This window comes from Macrosteles quadrilineatus, unplaced genomic scaffold, assembly GCF_028750875.1.
Source record: "Macrosteles quadrilineatus isolate MER2022 unplaced genomic scaffold, UCM_ALF_1.0 Scaffold_4__1_contigs__length_99947679, whole genome shotgun sequence".
NCBI classification, from domain to species: domain Eukaryota; kingdom Metazoa; phylum Arthropoda; class Insecta; order Hemiptera; family Cicadellidae; genus Macrosteles; species Macrosteles quadrilineatus.
The window spans coordinates 96,575,906-96,594,777 of NW_026542597.1; the positions used below are offsets into that span (position 1 = coordinate 96,575,906).

At 32.0% G+C, this 18,872-nt stretch overlaps 1 protein-coding gene across 5 annotated transcripts in view; it reads right to left on the minus strand.

Annotated features, from left to right (window-relative positions):
- Nucleotides 1–18,872, minus strand: part of LOC128992077 (aquaporin AQPAe.a-like) — a 35,004-nt gene that overhangs the window by 8,251 nt on the left and 7,881 nt on the right. For 2 of the 5 annotated variants that reach the window (XM_054415477.1, XM_054415476.1), the window contains exon 2: nucleotides 13,962–14,033. In XM_054415477.1, the coding sequence (XP_054271452.1) occupies nucleotides 13,962–14,016 (55 nt within the window). In that variant the 5' untranslated portion in view covers nucleotides 14,017–14,033. Of the gene's footprint in view, nucleotides 1–3,838; nucleotides 3,926–4,417; nucleotides 4,516–13,961; nucleotides 14,034–14,363; nucleotides 14,377–18,872 lie in introns of those variants that run through there. The other 3 variants (XM_054415478.1, XM_054415479.1, XM_054415480.1) reach the window with 3 other exon arrangements.

Consider the following 18,872-nt stretch of genomic DNA (forward strand, 5'->3'; position numbering starts at 1 on the left):
CTTGTCAGATTTGTTTCCTATTTAAATAACATTAATTTTAATGAGTACTTAGGTTTGCTGCTAACCCAAACTTCCCTGGGTTTTCTTTATTTCTCAAACACCTATGCCTTCATTTCACGTATTAAATTTGTGTTTCAATGTATAAGCAAATCAACCTAAATAACAAAGACATTTATTCTCACATTTGCATTAATATCCTCATGCATTAAATTTTGATTGCAATTATTGTTTGGAAACGTTATGAAACATTGTACTAAATTTGTCTAATTTCTCAAAACCTATGAATGATTAGAAGTTTTAAATCGTCGACGACAAATTTTATGAAATAAGTCATCACTTTATGGTGTAATAGGGAAAATTAATATACCTATTAACCAAACATCTGCAAATTTAGATTTCTTTTATTAGAATAAGTAAGTAAATCACTTAAATATATCATTAAGTATTTTCTAAAGTAATCTTCATAGTAATTACATAGTCTACCAAGAAATTTAGTTTCTTAATTAAAGAACTATAACACTGTTATGTTTCCCGCTGAAGTTCCAGACAAATTTATTTTCTCATTAGCTTCCACCATTAGACATAAGGAATTTTAATGAAAACTCAACTCAACCAACGCAACGAGCTCTATAAAGTTTTGGTTATTACATTGAATAAACCTTAACGGAGCATTTTGAGAATTCCTCGTCTAACTTTTAAACTTTTGCTTCATCTTTGACAAATGGAAATCAGTAAATTTAAGCGTTTAGTTTTATTATTGAATAACGTTGCTTACAATTCCAGGTACTTGTGTTTTGGAAATTATTGCAAAATATATCGAAATAATGTTTGTTATCAAACAACTGATGCAAATGGAATATAGCTCGTTAAAATATTACCATAATTTGTATAACACAAGTTGACTAATCCTATCTTAAAATCTGAAGCCGGGATTTTAGACGTTATGTCTGATAATTTTATGTGGGTTTGCTTCTATTTATTTATTCCTTGTTATTATGGGGTGCTTTTATAGCAATCAGTATCAAGCATTTTTAGCATAAAATTTAGTAAAATGTCATACGGTATTGATTTGTAAACATTTTTGTTCGTCTCTCATGTATATGATTTGAAGACTTTTTGACAACCTCCTAGGAGCTACAACACGTTTAAGGCTTGACAATCTAGAGTGTCGAAACCAATCGCTATACAGATGACCAAGAATTAAGATGGCAACAATGTATAGTAAAATGTTGTCAATACTTAAGATGCACTAACATGTATGTATACTAAATTTAGATCATTTTAAACCAATAGTGCTTACTTATGTCTGGTATTTGCTACCAACATTACGTGATAAGTCCTTTTTATCATAATGTACGTATTTTTTCGTGTTTCAATGTATAAGCAAATTAACCTAAATACTGAGACAACTATTCTCACATTTGCATGAATATCCTTATGCATTAATCTTGATTGTAATTAGCGTTTGGAAACGTTTACCTATTATTTGACACAAATTAAGTTTTTCCATTGTGATTGTGTTTCAAAACATCACGTATGTAAAAGTCTTGCATCAATGTGATGTGATGCTTCCACTAAGACTAATTGATTGGTTTTTAAGGACTCGAAGACGGATCTTCTACCAGAGAGAAGGGCCCGTAGTCGAGTCAGGTAAGTCGTGGAGGCGTCCGCTTATATAGCACCTGTTGTTATCATTTTGGGACTCAGACGCGAGATATACTGATAACACATACCTCGGTTGCAACTCCTGCCTTTGAACAAAACCGCCGCCTGAGTAATCGTGATAAGGAGTGGTTATCTTGGAAACATAATTGTCACAAAAGTGCAATTGGTTTAATTTGAAGAGAAAATGTGTTTGAAGTTAACTTTTGAGGATTAGATTTTGAGGTGTACAGTTTTTAAGGTTAACAGTGAAATAGGGAAACAGGTAATTCATTTTGTTATTTAATTAATGAGCGTACAATTCAGTCTCTAATAAAAACATTAAATACTATTTGCTCGAGTTACGATATTAGCTATAATTTCTTTATAAACCTCTTAATAGACTTTTACCGCTTACTATATCCTATTAATTTAACCATCGTTCATCAAATACTATATTTGAAGTAGCTATGTTTTCTTTAACTAATTTCTCTATTGGAAAGCATCTACTTTATTTTATCAATTTGAATTGGTGCCGAAATTGAAGGTATATTTTATTATAAATTATTTGCTGTGGATTTGTTTACAAGGCAGATCAATAATTGATTTAATTGATTTTTTATTGGTTTAATTTCGAAACCAAAAGATTTTTTTAGGCAATTTATATTTTTTGTATTCTTATTTAGTTCGTTTGTTTATTGTAGTAAATAATAATAACATAAACTAACATTAACCCATAGGTCTCGTCTTTTAGAATAGCATACCAATATTGAAGAAGAAGGGAATTTTTAATAACTCGAGTTACTGTAAGTTAAATACAGTAACAGAACATAGAGATTGATTCCAGTATCCCAATACTGGGATTCTGGAACGATTGATCCCCATAGCAATCCTTAGGATTTCTTTTTCTAATCACAAATCCCTCTTCTAATCCCAAATCCCGCGGATTTGAATAAATCCTAGACTCGCCCAAAACAAGGAGAACACACCTCACTCGCACTATCTATACGCTGAGCGTGGAACTAATGAATGGCATCGGTAAAGCAGTTTGATGTTTATTGTATTGTTTATTTTGTCGGTAAAGAAGATCCGTCATTTGTTTGTCGGTAAGCTCACTTTTTTAAGTGAAGTGTTATGTATTATTGAAATTTGGATTTTTAACGGTGATTTCCCATATAACCCATACAAACGGAAAAATCAAATCTTAGCAAAAATGGCTTATACGATTTTGATTAAAATTTATAATGTTATGAACTTTAAACCTCTAAACGAAATTGTCCAACCCCCTGTACTTTTAAAGTTTCAGTCCAAAATTTGCCATATATTTTCAATTTTAACAATGAAATAGCATTGCTACCCCTACCAATTATAAGCGTTCTTGGATAGGGAACTTCAAGGATAAACCATTTACATAATTAAATTTATTACATATAGTTTTGCCACACATATTTTTTTAATAGCCATTGTAATTTCGTTTCACATAATCAATTTCATCATTAATTCGTTTTATTCATTTGTTAAAATTTATGTTTCGGACTTAACATTAAATATTTTAAGGCGGTTAAATTTTATTTTTTCATTTATTAAGTCCGAGACATATTACTGTCCAGAGAGTTTCCTACTAAGGAAATCCTAAATAAATGGCTACAATTTCAACAGCAATTGAAGGAATGACTATAAACAGAAGTGTAATTTAATTTTTCAACAAATCCATTTGACATGGAGTTTTCAATTACTTGATAGTTTTCTTTAATGTTATAAAATTATGTGTAGATTGCAGGACGAAAGGAGTCAACAACAACGTTTGTTGCAGGATGTCAACTATACAGTTAAATACCGAAACAAATTGCTACAAGTGGCACCATTTGACACGGCTCTTGAGCTTTAAAGAGCTAATGGTCAAAATGGGAAGAGAAAAAAAAAGTTCTTTGCTAAAACTTGTTTTAGGAATAAAATGTTGACGATAATACTTTCCGTTTTAGGTAAATACACAAAAGTTGTAATATGTGTATGATTCAACTAAATAAGACGGGAAAGAACTATTTTGCTTTATATTTTTACTATGAAGGGTAAAATGTTGACACATACAATCAAATACAGTCACTACATACTATGTAGGGGAGAAATTAAAATTAGCATACCACTATGTAAGCTCAAAAAGCACAGAAAAAAACTTCCTACTTGTTTCTAAATTTACCTTTTCACTGCGGTAAAATATTTTCAAAACAAATAAACCCATCCACAATTGAACATTTTACTGTCCGCAAACGACTAAAAATACAAATCTAATAACGGTTGGCTACAGCGGAGATCAAAAGTTTATCATCAGATGACCTCTTAATCGATCAGCTGATAGTTAGAACCTCACAGCTGTTAAACACTGGCAAGGCCATAATAAATGCTATGGAAACACAGCTGTCTAAAGAGTCTTATAATGGTTAGAGTGGGAGAATTAGGTCCTGGGGGCCCTGGTTCAAATCTAGCTATTCACTATTCACTTTATGCTAAGCATTAATGGTGTGACACGATGGTACTAAGCCTAATTTAATTTAAATATTTTCACTTATCTATAAAGTATAGGTTTCTTAAGCGAAAAGAATCTTTCAAGTGATCCCCCTTTACTTACAGTTATATTTATCACTCATGGCCAGGTTAAAATACTCGTACTTTTTATTGTGTCCCTGTCTTGATGTAATGACAATAATAATGATAACTAGCTTAATGATTCTTAACTTTACGAATTATCTTCCAATTATGAAAATTAATTAATACTTACATTTTATCAAACAGTCCCTATCCGATAGAATCGCATACGATATTTAGTGGCAAAACACATAAGCTAACACACAAGAGCTGAATGTAAATCCATTGGTTAACTTGTGTGGAGATAATTATTGACAGCTGTTTGTGGATTGCTGAACTACTAGCGCACCAAGTGGTCGATTATGAAAACAGGAGCAATGATCAATTGTATAAGCGATCTTTGCAGTAAACGATTTTTGCTGTTTGCGATCCTAATAGTAAACTATATCAATACACGATCTTTGTGGTTCGTGATTTTAAAATTTACTTAAATTACAGTTTGCTGTCTTTATAGTTTGCGATTTTAATGATTTAAAACCCGCTATAATAAATTCAAAATCATTAAGTATTGTTGATAAGAGTTTTCAAGGTTAAGTTTTGGAGGGTAATTTAAAATCAGTGTGTCCATTCAACGTAAGTACAAGAGCATTCCATGCTTCAGATACAAATATTTAATGGCAATTGGATGGAAAGATTGGTAAACGTAAATGACAGAAGAGATATACAAAATACATACAACCACAGAGTAAAATAGTAGTGAAAAGATTACTTTCCGTAACTTTTTGCCTTCTGAAATCAGCTACATTTTATGGCTAGTTTATCATAGTAGATGGGTAGATGAGCTACATTGGTAACAATGCAAATATTATTTGTCTGGTCTTGAATAAAATCATAAACATTTCATGGTTTGAAACTTAATTTGGCTGTCCAAATAACTGGTACTTCTATAAAATATATTACCTAAATAAACAGCTGATCTTAGTAAGTGCAGCTCAAATATCTAACATTTAATTTATATTTGGGTTTAAAATACGTTCCGTTGCGTCCCCACCTCAATAAGTAATAATATTTGTAATTATTATTTTCAAAAATCTTTTATCAATAGAGTATGATTTGGTGTTACCTTAATGTCAGCTGTTTTCAGTTGATTACCAACAATCCATACTGTATCAGCTGTTACAAGCTAACCACTATCAGCTGTGGTGCTACTACAGTATCAGCTGGTCTAGCAGACAACATGTTTACAGTGCCAGCTGACAGCTACAGCTCATCCATATTTAACAGAACTCTGACAGAAACTCAATACAGTTGTTGTTGTTGTTGTTATTGTAATCCTCCATACCACCAACGCAGAACTCCTGCATACTTATCAGTGAAATCCATTCAAACGTATAAGGAAAAATCTACTTGTTCTACAGTTAGAGTTTCTGCATATACAACATAAACATTATATGCACATATAAATAGTAAATTTTTATGCCATCTATTTGTATAGAGGCCCATTATATGTTGTGAAATACTACTAGCATGATAAGTAGGTTTTGTAAAATTTGAAACTAAAATTATTTTTCTTCGGAAATGGAGATGTTAGTTGCATATATAGATATGCATTGATAGAATTGATGGAAGAAAAATATAGCTCAATTGTCAGATAATAAAAAAATCTACATTGATAAATACACAGGGTGTTAACATACATAAACATTAACTTCGGTGTTATCATGCTTTTGTGACTTTATTGTGCTTTGTTTTTGTACAATACACAAAATCTATAAATGACACCTCAATCGGAAGAGTGACTGTAATAGTTTTTTCCTTTTTTTAAGTGTTGAATGTAAGCAAAATACTTCAAAAGGAAAATGTGATAGATTAGTATGATTTATACAAACATCCCTAAGTATATTTTGAATCATTGTTCGAATGCCTAATTCAATTTATTCTCAATTCAATTAGTTCCGCCAGGCGTACACACGATTCTTCATGAACTCCCAGAGGTGAAAAACATGGCTTCAGATCGGGTTGTGGAATCGATTTGAAGAAATTCAATTTATCGCTATACCAACTATACCAGTCATTGTTGACTACTTAAAGCCCAACAAAATTGAATTGAGTTTAATTTGACTGAATTACTAATTTTACTTGCCATACATAAGTGATGGTTTGACGGTTTTGGATACCATAAGACCAATTTTAATTGAAACCACAAAAATTTTACACTAAAAATGCACTTATTATTTTCAATCATGGTTTGATGGACAAGACGTGCATTTTCAAGTTTGAATGAAGCCTAAAAGTTAACTCATATGAAAAATTACAAAATAAATCCCTACCTCTTCCATTTTCCTTACTCCGTGCTAGGCCCTTACACCAAATCCTTTAATAGTATCATAGATAAAAGGTGTCTATACTCCTTTTATCTATGATAGTATATTTCACTACTAGACTCGCATGTAAAACAATATCTCGCCCCGAAATTTTTCTTTTGCGACAAGTATTGAACCATTCTCTTTATCAAGATGGAAAAAACTACTTCATCAAACTGAAAAAAATATCTCATATTACGTAATCTATTATTTTTTTCTAATCTAAACACAATGCAGCTATATCAGCTGATTGGCAAAAGTATTGTTTGTGTAGAGAAAGTAAAGTTAGTTTATGTCAGGAAAAGCCAGCTGAGCACTATTTGTTGTTGGTGTATGGAAATTGACGATTTTCGTAGATATCAGCCGTATGGAAATGGGTTATTTTCTAATACACTGTGATAAAAAAAAACTCTTACACAAATGGCGTTCCAAAATTAAAAGCAACAATGATAACTAAACGCTGCCGAATCCCACAGTAAACGCAGCCTATTTATTCAGCGTTGTTATTTCCAGGTAATAAGACAAGGGTAAATATCACAATGTTTTGCGGCCTTATCTGCTGTTGTGTCATTACCCTTGTCATTATAATATCCCGCTGTTTGCATTAAAGATGGCGGGTGTCGATTTGCAAACTCATCATCATAAACCCGCTTTGTCTATTTCATCTGGAAAACTTGTTAAGTTTGTGTTATTTAGGAAAAATAAGTTTGCTCTTGTGGTACAAAATTCTGGATGAATGTTTCTTAAGGTTCTGTTTACCTGTTTAGTTGTTTTTTTAGTGGACGTTAAAAAATATTGGATTTTTTTTACCTTTGTGATGGAAAATGTCCACAATAAACCTTTGAACAACATTAACTCACCATCACCAAAAATGAATTTCAAACAATATTGGACAAACTGGGCAAAGTAAAATGATTGAGAATTAATATAGCAAGGACTAGGAAGGATCGTCAGACAGAAAATTTCCTTACACTTGAAAGAAATCCCATTTGATTTTCTAGTAAGAATGAACAACAGCTATAGGTGGACTTCGAACACACTTCGCTGAAAACCGTTAGTGATTGGTAGGATTTGAACCTGAGCCTCTCAGACAGAAACTCCTACCTTTTACTATTTATCCAGCCAGGCCCTAAGGTTATCCTTTATAAATACTAGTGCAAAAGCAAATTTAAAGATTAACATGCAACAATTTATTACTTTGCCAGCACCATGTTACAACGCGTGTAACTTTCCCGCAAGTTTTACAATTTGTTCCACTGCTGAAGGGTTCGGGCTGATACGGTAGTTTTGAAAGTTAAACGAGAACATGTGTGCAGAACGTTGAGAGATTTGATCTAAATTAATAAAGTTAAACGAACCTGTCAACGCCATCATATTGCTTCCTATTGTTGCATTGGAGTTGCTTAATCATACTGTGTTAGAAAACTGAACAATAAAAGGTAGATAAAAAAATATTTTTTGTTAGAAACGAGTTTTATATCGCAGAAAAAGTTATCGCCTCCTAAAACCTATCCTTTTTCTAGACAGGTTAACAAGGTCTCCAAAACACCAGACCGTCCGGGATTAAAACATACCTTAAAATCTTTGATGATTGGCAAGATTTTTCAACTTGCCTAATAGTACAGGTAAAATAATACAAAAACACTCCATATAAACGACAAAATTTGTACATTCATGAAATTTCACCCGTGAGTTACTAATAATATGAGAAATGAAGATCCGATGAGTCCCCAAAATTTTGGGCGTCATAAGGCCCTTTTTGGGGCCCTTTTTGGTCCGAAGGACCCTTGTTCCTGAATAATTTTGTTTTTACGTTTAAGGTCGAGTGAGGTGTGGTTTTCGATGGTTTTAGTTATTTTAAATCGATTGGGACTAGTTTTAAGCGTAATAACCACTCCATACAGGGTGTTTCGAAATATTATTACTTTTTACGATATTTAAGCATTTATTCATAAAGTAATAAAATTAGTTACCTCCATGCTCTATATAAAAGGGGATTATTGAAAATAATTGTAATTCTTTACTACGTAATGGAAAAGGCTCACAAGGAGTAAGAGAAAATATTAAATACCCCCGTCACAGCAAACCTGCAGACTAAGCGAATTTTCATTGCCCAATTTCAATTAACTAAAATAGCATTGAGTTTAATGAATACTTAGGTTTGCTGCTACAAGGAGGCTAATAAAGTGTGTTTATAGTAAAATATGAATAGCCTAGTATAAAACAAATAAATTTGAAAAGTTTTATTAAGACATATATATAAAAACAAACAAACAAAATCATTTTACATTATTCTCCTTAAGAATGTCATGGAATTTTAAATTTACAATTTTTGAAATTTATTCGTAACTAATACACTTACAAAACACGTTAATATACTAAATTATTTGTTTTCTTTAAGCTCTTTAAATGCTCTAGAGAAAAATTGGGAAACTTTGTGTTTTGAGGGTCAAAGATTACAAATTTATACCATAAAACCCTGTTCCAAGGACCGTATATGCCGGTTTCGTTAAAATTGAACCAGAATTACTCGAGTTATCATGTTTACGTATGTAACATGGATATAATATATTATATATTATGTATATAAACACATATATAATATTTTGAGTTATCTAGCAACCCTCTGAACAGCAGCCTCTAAGGGTGCTTTAGGCTTCTGGGGGCATCGAAATGAAAACGTAAATCGGTTTCGGGTCTATGTTTTACCATAAGACCTTCGGTAATAGCTTATTTCCTATATGGGAAGTTCGCTAAAAGGGGATGGATTAAGTTTTACACTATAACAAAATAATATAGGTTACTACGCAAAAATTTCAACTTTTAAGGTCGTGTCAATGTGTTTTTCATGCAAATCTATTAAGACCAATTTCAAATTTATATGTATTTTTCTTAGGTAGTTATTTAAGTTTTTTTTACATTTATTAAAAATTAAAACAATTGTATTTGTATAAAACCTTACATTACATATTAAAATGAAGTACTTAAACTAAAGCTATTTTTCTACAATTTCCGTAGTATCTCCCTTTACAAATCCATCATCACAATAATTATTCTCAGACAACTCATTAAAAATTTTATTATTCTTAGCAACTTGTCAATCTTTACTGATTTTGTCCAAGTTGTGTTCAAGCAGGATTCCCATTTACAAACCTTGTATATTGCAGAACAGGCAACACCAATCTTAAAGCACGAACAATGTGGTGCAAAAACACCTTTCATACATACTGACGTTTGCAGCTTGTATCTTAATTTCCTCAAAATTATTTTCAATCAATACAAGTACGGTTGTCTTTCGTGGTTATGACGACCAGGACAGCACTAAGATATCAGAGCAGCATTGTCGGTACAAGCATTTTTGTCCTGAACAATGGGAACGAGGTTTATGGGGTGAAAATTGGTTTTTCTGATTTACTTCACCCTCAAAACACAAAGTTTCCCAATTTTTCTCTAGAACATTTTAAATAGCTTAAAAACAAATAATTTAGTACAATAACGTGTTTTTGTATGGTTATTAGTTACGGATAAAAATACTAAATTTGTAAATTTAAAATTCCCATGTGTTCTTATGTAGAATAGTGTAAAATGATTTTGTTTGTTTGTTAATAGATCTTGATCAAACTTGTCAAATTTTTTGTTTTATACTAGGCTATTAATATTTTACTATAAACACACTTTATTAGCCTCCTTGTAGCAGCAAACCTAGGTAATCGTTAAACGAAATGCTATTTTAGATTTAATTGAAAATCTAGTAAGTAAAACGGAAATTCGCTAGGTTTGCAGGTTTGCTGTGACGGGGGGTATTTAATATTTTCTCTTACTCATTGTGATCCTTTCCCCTTAAGTAGTAAAGAATTACAATTATTTTCAATAATCCCCTTTTATATAGAGCATGGAGGTAACTAATTTTATTACTTTATGAATAAATGTTTAAATATCGTAAAAAGTAATAATATTTCGAAACACCCTGTATGGAGTGGTTTAATACGCTTAAAACTAGTCCCAATCAATTTAAACTAACTAAAACCATCGAAAACCACACCTCACTCGACCTGAAACGTAAAAACAAAATTATTCAGGAACAGGGGGCCCTTCGGATCAAAAAGGGCCCCAAAAAGGGCCTTAGGACGCCCAAAATTTTGGGGACTCATCGGATCTTCATTTCTCGTATTATTAGTAACTCACAGGTGAAGTTTCATGAATGTACAAATTTTGTTGTTTATAAAACCCTATTTTACCTGTACTATAAAGGAACCTAAGGTTAAAAAATAAATATTGATTAATACCCAATACAAAAATACACAATGTGTATTATACCGGGTGTCCGAAAAGAACTCCCTAGTTTTAAAAATACCTCACGGTAGTATTAGTTTAAATGTATGAGTAATAATCCTTTGTTGCTGTAGAGTGCACTTGTAAGTTTTAGTTTCGTACGTTGGCCATAAGTTTTGGTACATCTGATTGACCTTTAGCATAGTTTTGGTAATATATCATAATAAAACGAATAAAGAAATAATGATAAAAATTTGTAAAAACGCTTGTATATCTCCAGGGTTATAAGTAGTTGGCATATTATCTAGGTGGACTAGTGTTAATTAGAAAAACCTTTATTTTATTACCTTTTATTTAATGTATCAGTCATTGTAATTTGTATATTGTACAATAAATAAATTTTAAAACTAGGGACATTTTTTCGGACATTCTGTATTCATGCTAAATTGTCAACTTACAATTTTTTAAATTGAATTGTAATGTAAAATCTGCCTAAAACCCTGAGAAAATTTTCATAAAGCAGAACTAAAGCACTGTTACTTGTAGAGCAGCTGTTATAAGCTTTTCACGCCTAAGGATGTCACACGACATAAATCTTCAAAGTCAACACCCAAACGACAGTTTTCATCATTAACTCGTTGTCTGTGTCAATACAATTATAGTCTGACACTGCCTCAGCATTGCTGACTATAGCGCTGCGTCAGCCATAGTGTTGGCTGGGTTGTACACAGACACACACAAGCAGATTCTTTCTGTTTATAGTCGTATTGCGTGTCTTACACAACTTAAAACATTACGGTACTGTAGTGCTACCCTATGAAAACATACGAGGACTTGGTAATTTATTGAATCTGCATTTAAGACTAATACTTTCTAAAACTGGTCGATACCAAAAGGTGAAATCGGTTTCCTTTTATCATTAAGTCACTGCAATCAATGACATAAGCTCTACATTTTTAGCTTAAGTAAACATCTACTGTCGTTTTTGAAAAGTTAATTACAATATAGGAATAAGGAAAAATAGAGAGTTAAAAGTTAATATATGGTGAACCAGATATTGTGGGAATAGTTAAGAGTAGGAGGTTGAGATGGATGGGCCATATTAACCGTAGAAGTGAGAGAGGGATGGTAAAGATGGTACTCAGAGGTATACCAGAAGGAAGGAGACCATTAGGTAGACCAAGAATGCGATGGGTTGATGAGGTGACGAAGGACTTGAGAGGAATGGGAGCAGACTTGGAGCTGGCAGAGGATATAAGAGCTTGGAGGCACATGGTTGGCGAGGCCAAAAACCACCTAGGTTTCCAATGGCCACAGAAGTAAGAGTAAGTAAGTAATTACAATATCATTGTGTTATTTATGATTACATATTTGTTTCAGTTTAAAATTAATTTCATCACAACTATATTCGATGACATTCAGACTCTCTAATGTTTCAGTGATTTAAATTTGAATAAAGTATCTAACTTCGTAGGGAGAGTAAATTCTTTCATATTCTGAGGGAATAACAAACTGATTTAAATCTATTATCTATCTGTATAGGTTATTAACAGTTATGTCTAAGGAACATGCTAGCCTTATTCAGTAACAAGACTACAAGATCGCGCCACTCATCCTACATTCATCTCTATTCATCGAAATAGCGAAATAGAATACTATTTCAATTGGGTTCAATTTTTGAATATTTATTTTTTATCGACATAATATTTCTTTAAACATATACTACGTCATTGAATCAAATTAACACTTATAGATCGTTCAACCTGTTTTAAACTGAATACATATCACCCACGGAAATAGTGAAAAATTCTCATTTTCAAGAAAAAATATTTTACAGTATACCATAAGCAACTTAAAATCAAACTGTTCCAAACACACTTATATTTTTGTATCCTTATATTTAAAAAAATATTTAATCCAATTAATATCTTATTTCGTTGTTACGAAAGCTAACATCTCTACACTATCAAGCTACAGAACGTTGTAGATCGAACACAGCATTGCATTATTAACCCACCAAGACCACGTCTGTATTATAACTTTCCCCCCGGAGAATTATTGTACAAAGAGAACAAGTTTGCTCTTTGTTTAGTAAAGCTGTTCTGATGGGAATTTGTCTAGCTGCAATGCTACTGCAATGTGGCTATTTTATTCAACAGCATTATTATTTACAGAACTTTCTTTAAATGAAAATTTAGTTGTGTTCAATTGTGGAATGTTTGGCCTGATTGTAGAGTTGGTAACTTTAGTAAGCGAAAATTGGAGGAGTTCAAGAATTTTTTTAAGTTTAAGTAACGTTGCAAAAGTCAACAAAATCACAGGCAAAATGTTAAGATTCTTTTGGCTGATTGTTCTACGATTATCGTAGATAAAAAATATTCTAGGTCAAAAGATGAATCCGTTTAAGAAACTTATTTTCACAACATTTTTATAATTGAGGTTATAAAAGCTACAAAATTATAGGCGTAAAACATATTTATTAAAAGCCACGTAATTAAGTTGGTTGACTAATAAAAACTGTGTCAACGTTCTGAATGAACGGAAAACCTCACTGAATATTTTTGGCTAACAAAGTATACAAAGTTAATAGGCCTTTAACCACGTGGACTTTCAAAGATAATTACATAACATAATTCTCATAATTACATTACATACTGTATTTTCCATTTCAATAATGCTATTAATTGGACAAATAAAACACATAATTTCAACGCCGTATGATGGAAACAGCTAATATTAGCGTAGGAATTAACTAATACGATGTTAACTATGCACAATATCCACAAAGGGTATTCGAAAACAGTTAGCGTATGGTTGTACAACAGTTATTAATTAGGTAATGTTTCTTGCAAACCATATGCATTTGTTTAAATGAAATTATACGTGACAAACTTATTTTTCTAACATTCCTTCATTCGCAAGAATTGCCATAGCAAATGAAAAAAAAACATTTTGTCCAACAATAATTAAAAAATTAAACATTTACTGTATTTACCATGGATCTATTATTAATCTTGCCATTGAGAAAAATTCACAGGTTGAAAATACTTATGAGTTTAGGCTAAAACAGTAAAATATTTTCTTAAAACATATTTGTGTTACCTGGGTTTTTCGTATCTCCGTTAGAAGAATAAGCAGTCGATGGAGGCCCAGGCATAGTGGAGCAACACCAATCTAGAAATACATAAATAGGTAATTGTTTTTTATCTCACAAAACTTAGTAAATTAAACTTAACACAAGCTAATGTGGTTATTGAGAAGGTTATTTCTAAATAATTTAAAAAAATATTTACACATCGACATAAGACAGAGCTCTAAATGTATTACAATAAATAATGTTAAAACATTGGCTGATTGGCTGTTGGTAGTTAAAGGTAATTTGAGAAGTACTGTATTGTCTATTGTATTTTTGATAATTAGCAAAAGAAATAGCTAGTCTTAAATAGTGATAAAGCTGCTCACTTAATTCTACAAATTAATACCGTATAAAAGTAAAAAATTTACATTCATGTGTGTGTAGAATATCACAAACAGCCAATCCTAAAGCAGAAGGAAAACTATAGCATATTATTTCACAGTATTGGAAATGTAAAGATCAAATAAAATGGTGACAATAGCACACTCTGTCAGCTGATCAACAATGTTTGAACAAGAAGTATGCAACAGCTGATTCATAGATTAAATATCCTCGTAGTCTATGGTTGTTTATTCGTATTTTACTCTTGCAATGTAATCAAGTGTTTATGATCGGAAATTGTGCTCCTACCTCAATATTATTTCATGTAATAATTAAACCCTAAATTTGGCAATTTTACGATTTTACGGTCGTTTTTAAACTAGCCATTTCAATTCAGTTCTTAGAATGTGAAAAGATCCATTTTACAGTATTGTTTTGTTACTTTATGATACAAGTTTGCACCAATGAGGGTCAAGAGTTAAGAGAAAATATATAAAATCGTAATACTTCGAACGTCAAATTATCAGCTGTTGACAAATTTAATTGATTAAACAATGAGTTAGTGGTTGGGACAATGAGTCGTTGCATCACAATCAGTGTCAATGAGGAATTACAAACGAAAACACAACCTCTCCTAGAAGATATGAGTTGTGATTTGTATTGATTAGAAAACTGTCGTAGTTTAAGTACGTCACTATTAAAGGCACTGACGACTTTAATTTCATTCTGAGTTTAAATCAACCAATGTACCAATTTATTGGGGGTTAAGTGGGTTCAACCCCATACCTAGTACCTATTCCCATTCTAGCCTTCATTTTCACCCTAAGCACTCACCTTTTTAAACCGTCAAAAGTCAGATTTCTGCAGCAAAGATTACTTTAAGGAAGCACAATACTAAAAGATGAAGGGAGAACTTGTTTCCACATAATGTACTTCAGGTAACAATGAAAATCGCTTCAAGCTCTCACACTAACACAAAAGCACACACACACACACACACAAAGTGTGCGCATCGCGGAAATCGATAATGTAAAACAGAATGAAAAACGCCTCTAGCACCTCTCATCAAAGAGCATATTACAAGAGGGAAAACTCCACGGGCGTTTTTCATTTGTAGCACAAGGACTATGAAAACTCATTAATTAGTTTTTTTACCCGAAGGGAACTAGAGATTTTCATATTTTATTGGGTAAAAGAAACGATACTTTGAAAGGTATATTCAGTTGTGCTAAAGGTGTTTTCTTCAGTTTATAATTAGTTCTAGTATATTCTAAACGTTTTCAAAAGTAGTTTTACAGCTCAGTGGAACTGATTTGACACTCTTCTTTAAATTTTACATTTCTTCTATTGCATAGCTGTCCCTTTAAATTTTAAAACCGTACCATGTCGATAGATAAGGTTTAGTTTGGATCATCTTCAAATGGTCCAAAGTCGTTTGGTCCACAGTTTATATTGCCGTTCGTTTGGTCCAAAATCGTTTGGTCCAACAGTTAAAAACGCGTTCGTTTGGTCCAAAATCGTTTTATCCAATTTCATTTGGTCCAAAGTCGTTTGGTCCACAGTTTATATTGCCGTTCGTTTGGTCCAAAATCGTTTGGTCCAACAGTTAAAAACTCGTTCGTTTGGTCCAAAATCGTTTGGTCCAACAGTTAAAAACACGTTCGTTTGGTCCAAAATCGTTTGGTCCAAAAGTACAGGCCAAACTAGAAGTAAAATGTTGCATTGTAGAGTAAACTTATGAAATATACTGTACGTTTATATTGCCGTTCATTTGGTCCAAAATCGTTTGGTCCAACAGTTGTAAAACAGTTCGTTTGGTCCAAAATCGTTTGGTCCAAAGTATAAACTATTGCGTCCCTCACATTGAAGGCATTCAAATATCCGCCGTCGTATACAATAATAATATTAATACAATTTTTGCTTTAAACATGTTGAGTTTCTATGTTTTTAACGTTAAAGACGCCATGTTTTGTTGTATTCAAACCACTAAAGCGTACATAAACAAACTTAAAGCTCAATAGTGTATCATACGGTTGGAAATCTTATAAATTAACAGTTTTTATCACATTTGGCGACCTTCTAATATACAGAGTGTTCAGTGGACCAACGTGTTTTAAATGTTTATCATACACCTTAATTTGTATTGTTGTACCGGTACCTATTTACAATGGAGTGTTTACTATTGATCATGGTTGTCTATAATTCTTAATCAAAAGGTTAAAATAGAACATGAAAATTACATTAATTAGCCTACTCATATTTTCTGGACGTCCACAATTTCCTGGTAAAAATTTTGTCTTGCAGAATTATATATAAGGATCTTATTTTCTTACTTTAAAATTGATGTTCTTCTGTATAATGTCATGTTTAGCAATATAACGTTCCATTACGAACAGTTATATAATCTTAATATTACAGTAACTCTTTCAATCATTTCTTATTGCATTATGTTATATCTATTGTACTGGTTGGTGTCTGCCTTTTTGACTACTTTTGCCGATATTTTGTCTTATTATTCAATACTGACAGATCATCACGAGATTATTGTTATACATGTGCATTTAATCATTGGACAATTTCCCATTAGGCTATGTAATACGATACAGAATAATAAAAGTGCAGAAGGCTTTTACAGTCTATGAAAATGAATGTTAAATAGGCTACTTTTATTTATCATAGACATATCATTAAGGTACATCAATTATAGGTCTACTCTTTGTGATATGCGTAATTGTCTGAGACAAACATTCAGGCACGTTGCCCATATTTTTTTTTAATAATAGTGGTTTTCAGTAACTGGATAACATTTTTCATAATTTTATGAATAAATGCATGATAAGTTATAGAAAGTTATTAATCCTAAATTCCAGTTTATTACATACTTTTAGAGAGTTTACTTTGATGCATTCATTCAGCTTAGTGAAAGAATACACAATGGAGTCAGTGAATGTTATTCAACTAAAGAAGTGATGCGCATGTTTACTGGCGCTACTCAGCAACAAAAATTATTGATCTCTCAAAGTTACTTACCCAGATGGTGACATCAAAAAGGCCCAAACTCCATACTATAAACAGTTTCTCAGACCAAAGTCAATTTAATGCGCTTGAATTGTGGCATTTATTAATTCGGCTTATATTTCTCGTAACCAACAGATTGTTCATCTGCAGAAGAAGCTCATTGTGTTCTTATCGTGTCTAATAACATCCAAACACAGAAACCTTAAATTACAGTAGTACCTATATCTTGACAGATGGTTTGCAGTAGCATCTGCGCCAGTAGAGCCACTGGGGCGGAGCCCGAAAGGATTTTTGGGATAATAACATGCTTTAATATTAATCGGGAATGTGAGCTATTATCATGCCAAATTTAAGCCCAATCCGTCCAGTAGTTTATGCGTGATTGAGCAACACACACACACACACAAACACACACACAAACTCACAAACTTTTAGATTTATAATATTAGTAAGATTAAAAAATAAACCATCTGTTTGACATTAAATGCAAACTCAAAGCAAAGTCAATATTTATCCACAAATCTAGGGAATTAAAACGCGTTGTTTTAAGATTGACTGGGGATAAAAAGTAAACATTACACAAACACATTATATATAAATAAATATATGTATATGTACGTGTTTAGAAATGCAAACATATATATTATTTAGAAACATATCACAAAACAACAAATAATAGGCCTCGGAAGGCAGGCGGTTGGGTTGACGACGTGACGGCGATTATTTGAACGCCTTCTATGTGAGGGACGCAATAGTTCATACTTTTGGACCAAACGAACTCGTAATAGAGTGTTGAATAAAACGACCCGATCGAATGGTCCACAGTGAAACGTACAGTCTATTTCATAAGTTTACTCCACAATACACAATTGTAATTCTGGTTTTGCCTGTACTTTTGGACCAAACGATTTTGGAACAAACGAACTGTTTTAAAACTTGTGGACCAAACGATTTTGGACCAAACGAACTGTTTTAAAACTTGTGGACCAAACGATTTTGGACCAAACGAACTGTTTTACAACTTGTGGACCAAACGATTTTGGACCAAATGAAATACTCCCCAACTTGATCATAAAACGATTTTGGACCAAACGAACTGTTTTAAAACTTGTGGACCAAACGATTTTGGACCAAACGAACTGTTTTACAACTTGTGGACCAAACGATTTTGGACCAAATGAAATACTCCCTTTAGTTTCCCCTAGAGTTGCATAATTTGAATAAATAAAGTGTATCTAAGGTTTAAATTAAGTGTGTCTATAATTGAATATCCTAAATCATTCAAAGTGGTTACTCAAATTTTACATTTCTCTTGCCCATAAGGTGTAATCATTTGTAAATTCTCTTAATTTTGTATAGCTTAAATTGAAGTTTTATCAAATTGTAGCTGTCTTAAGAGCTTCTAAGTTTATTTATTTGAATTAGCTTTAATAATAAAGTAAGTAGTAGTATGATTTTACCACTGACTTTTTTTTGTATATATAACAATACAGGAGTACGTACTTTTTAGCAGTCATATACCAGACACAATATGTATA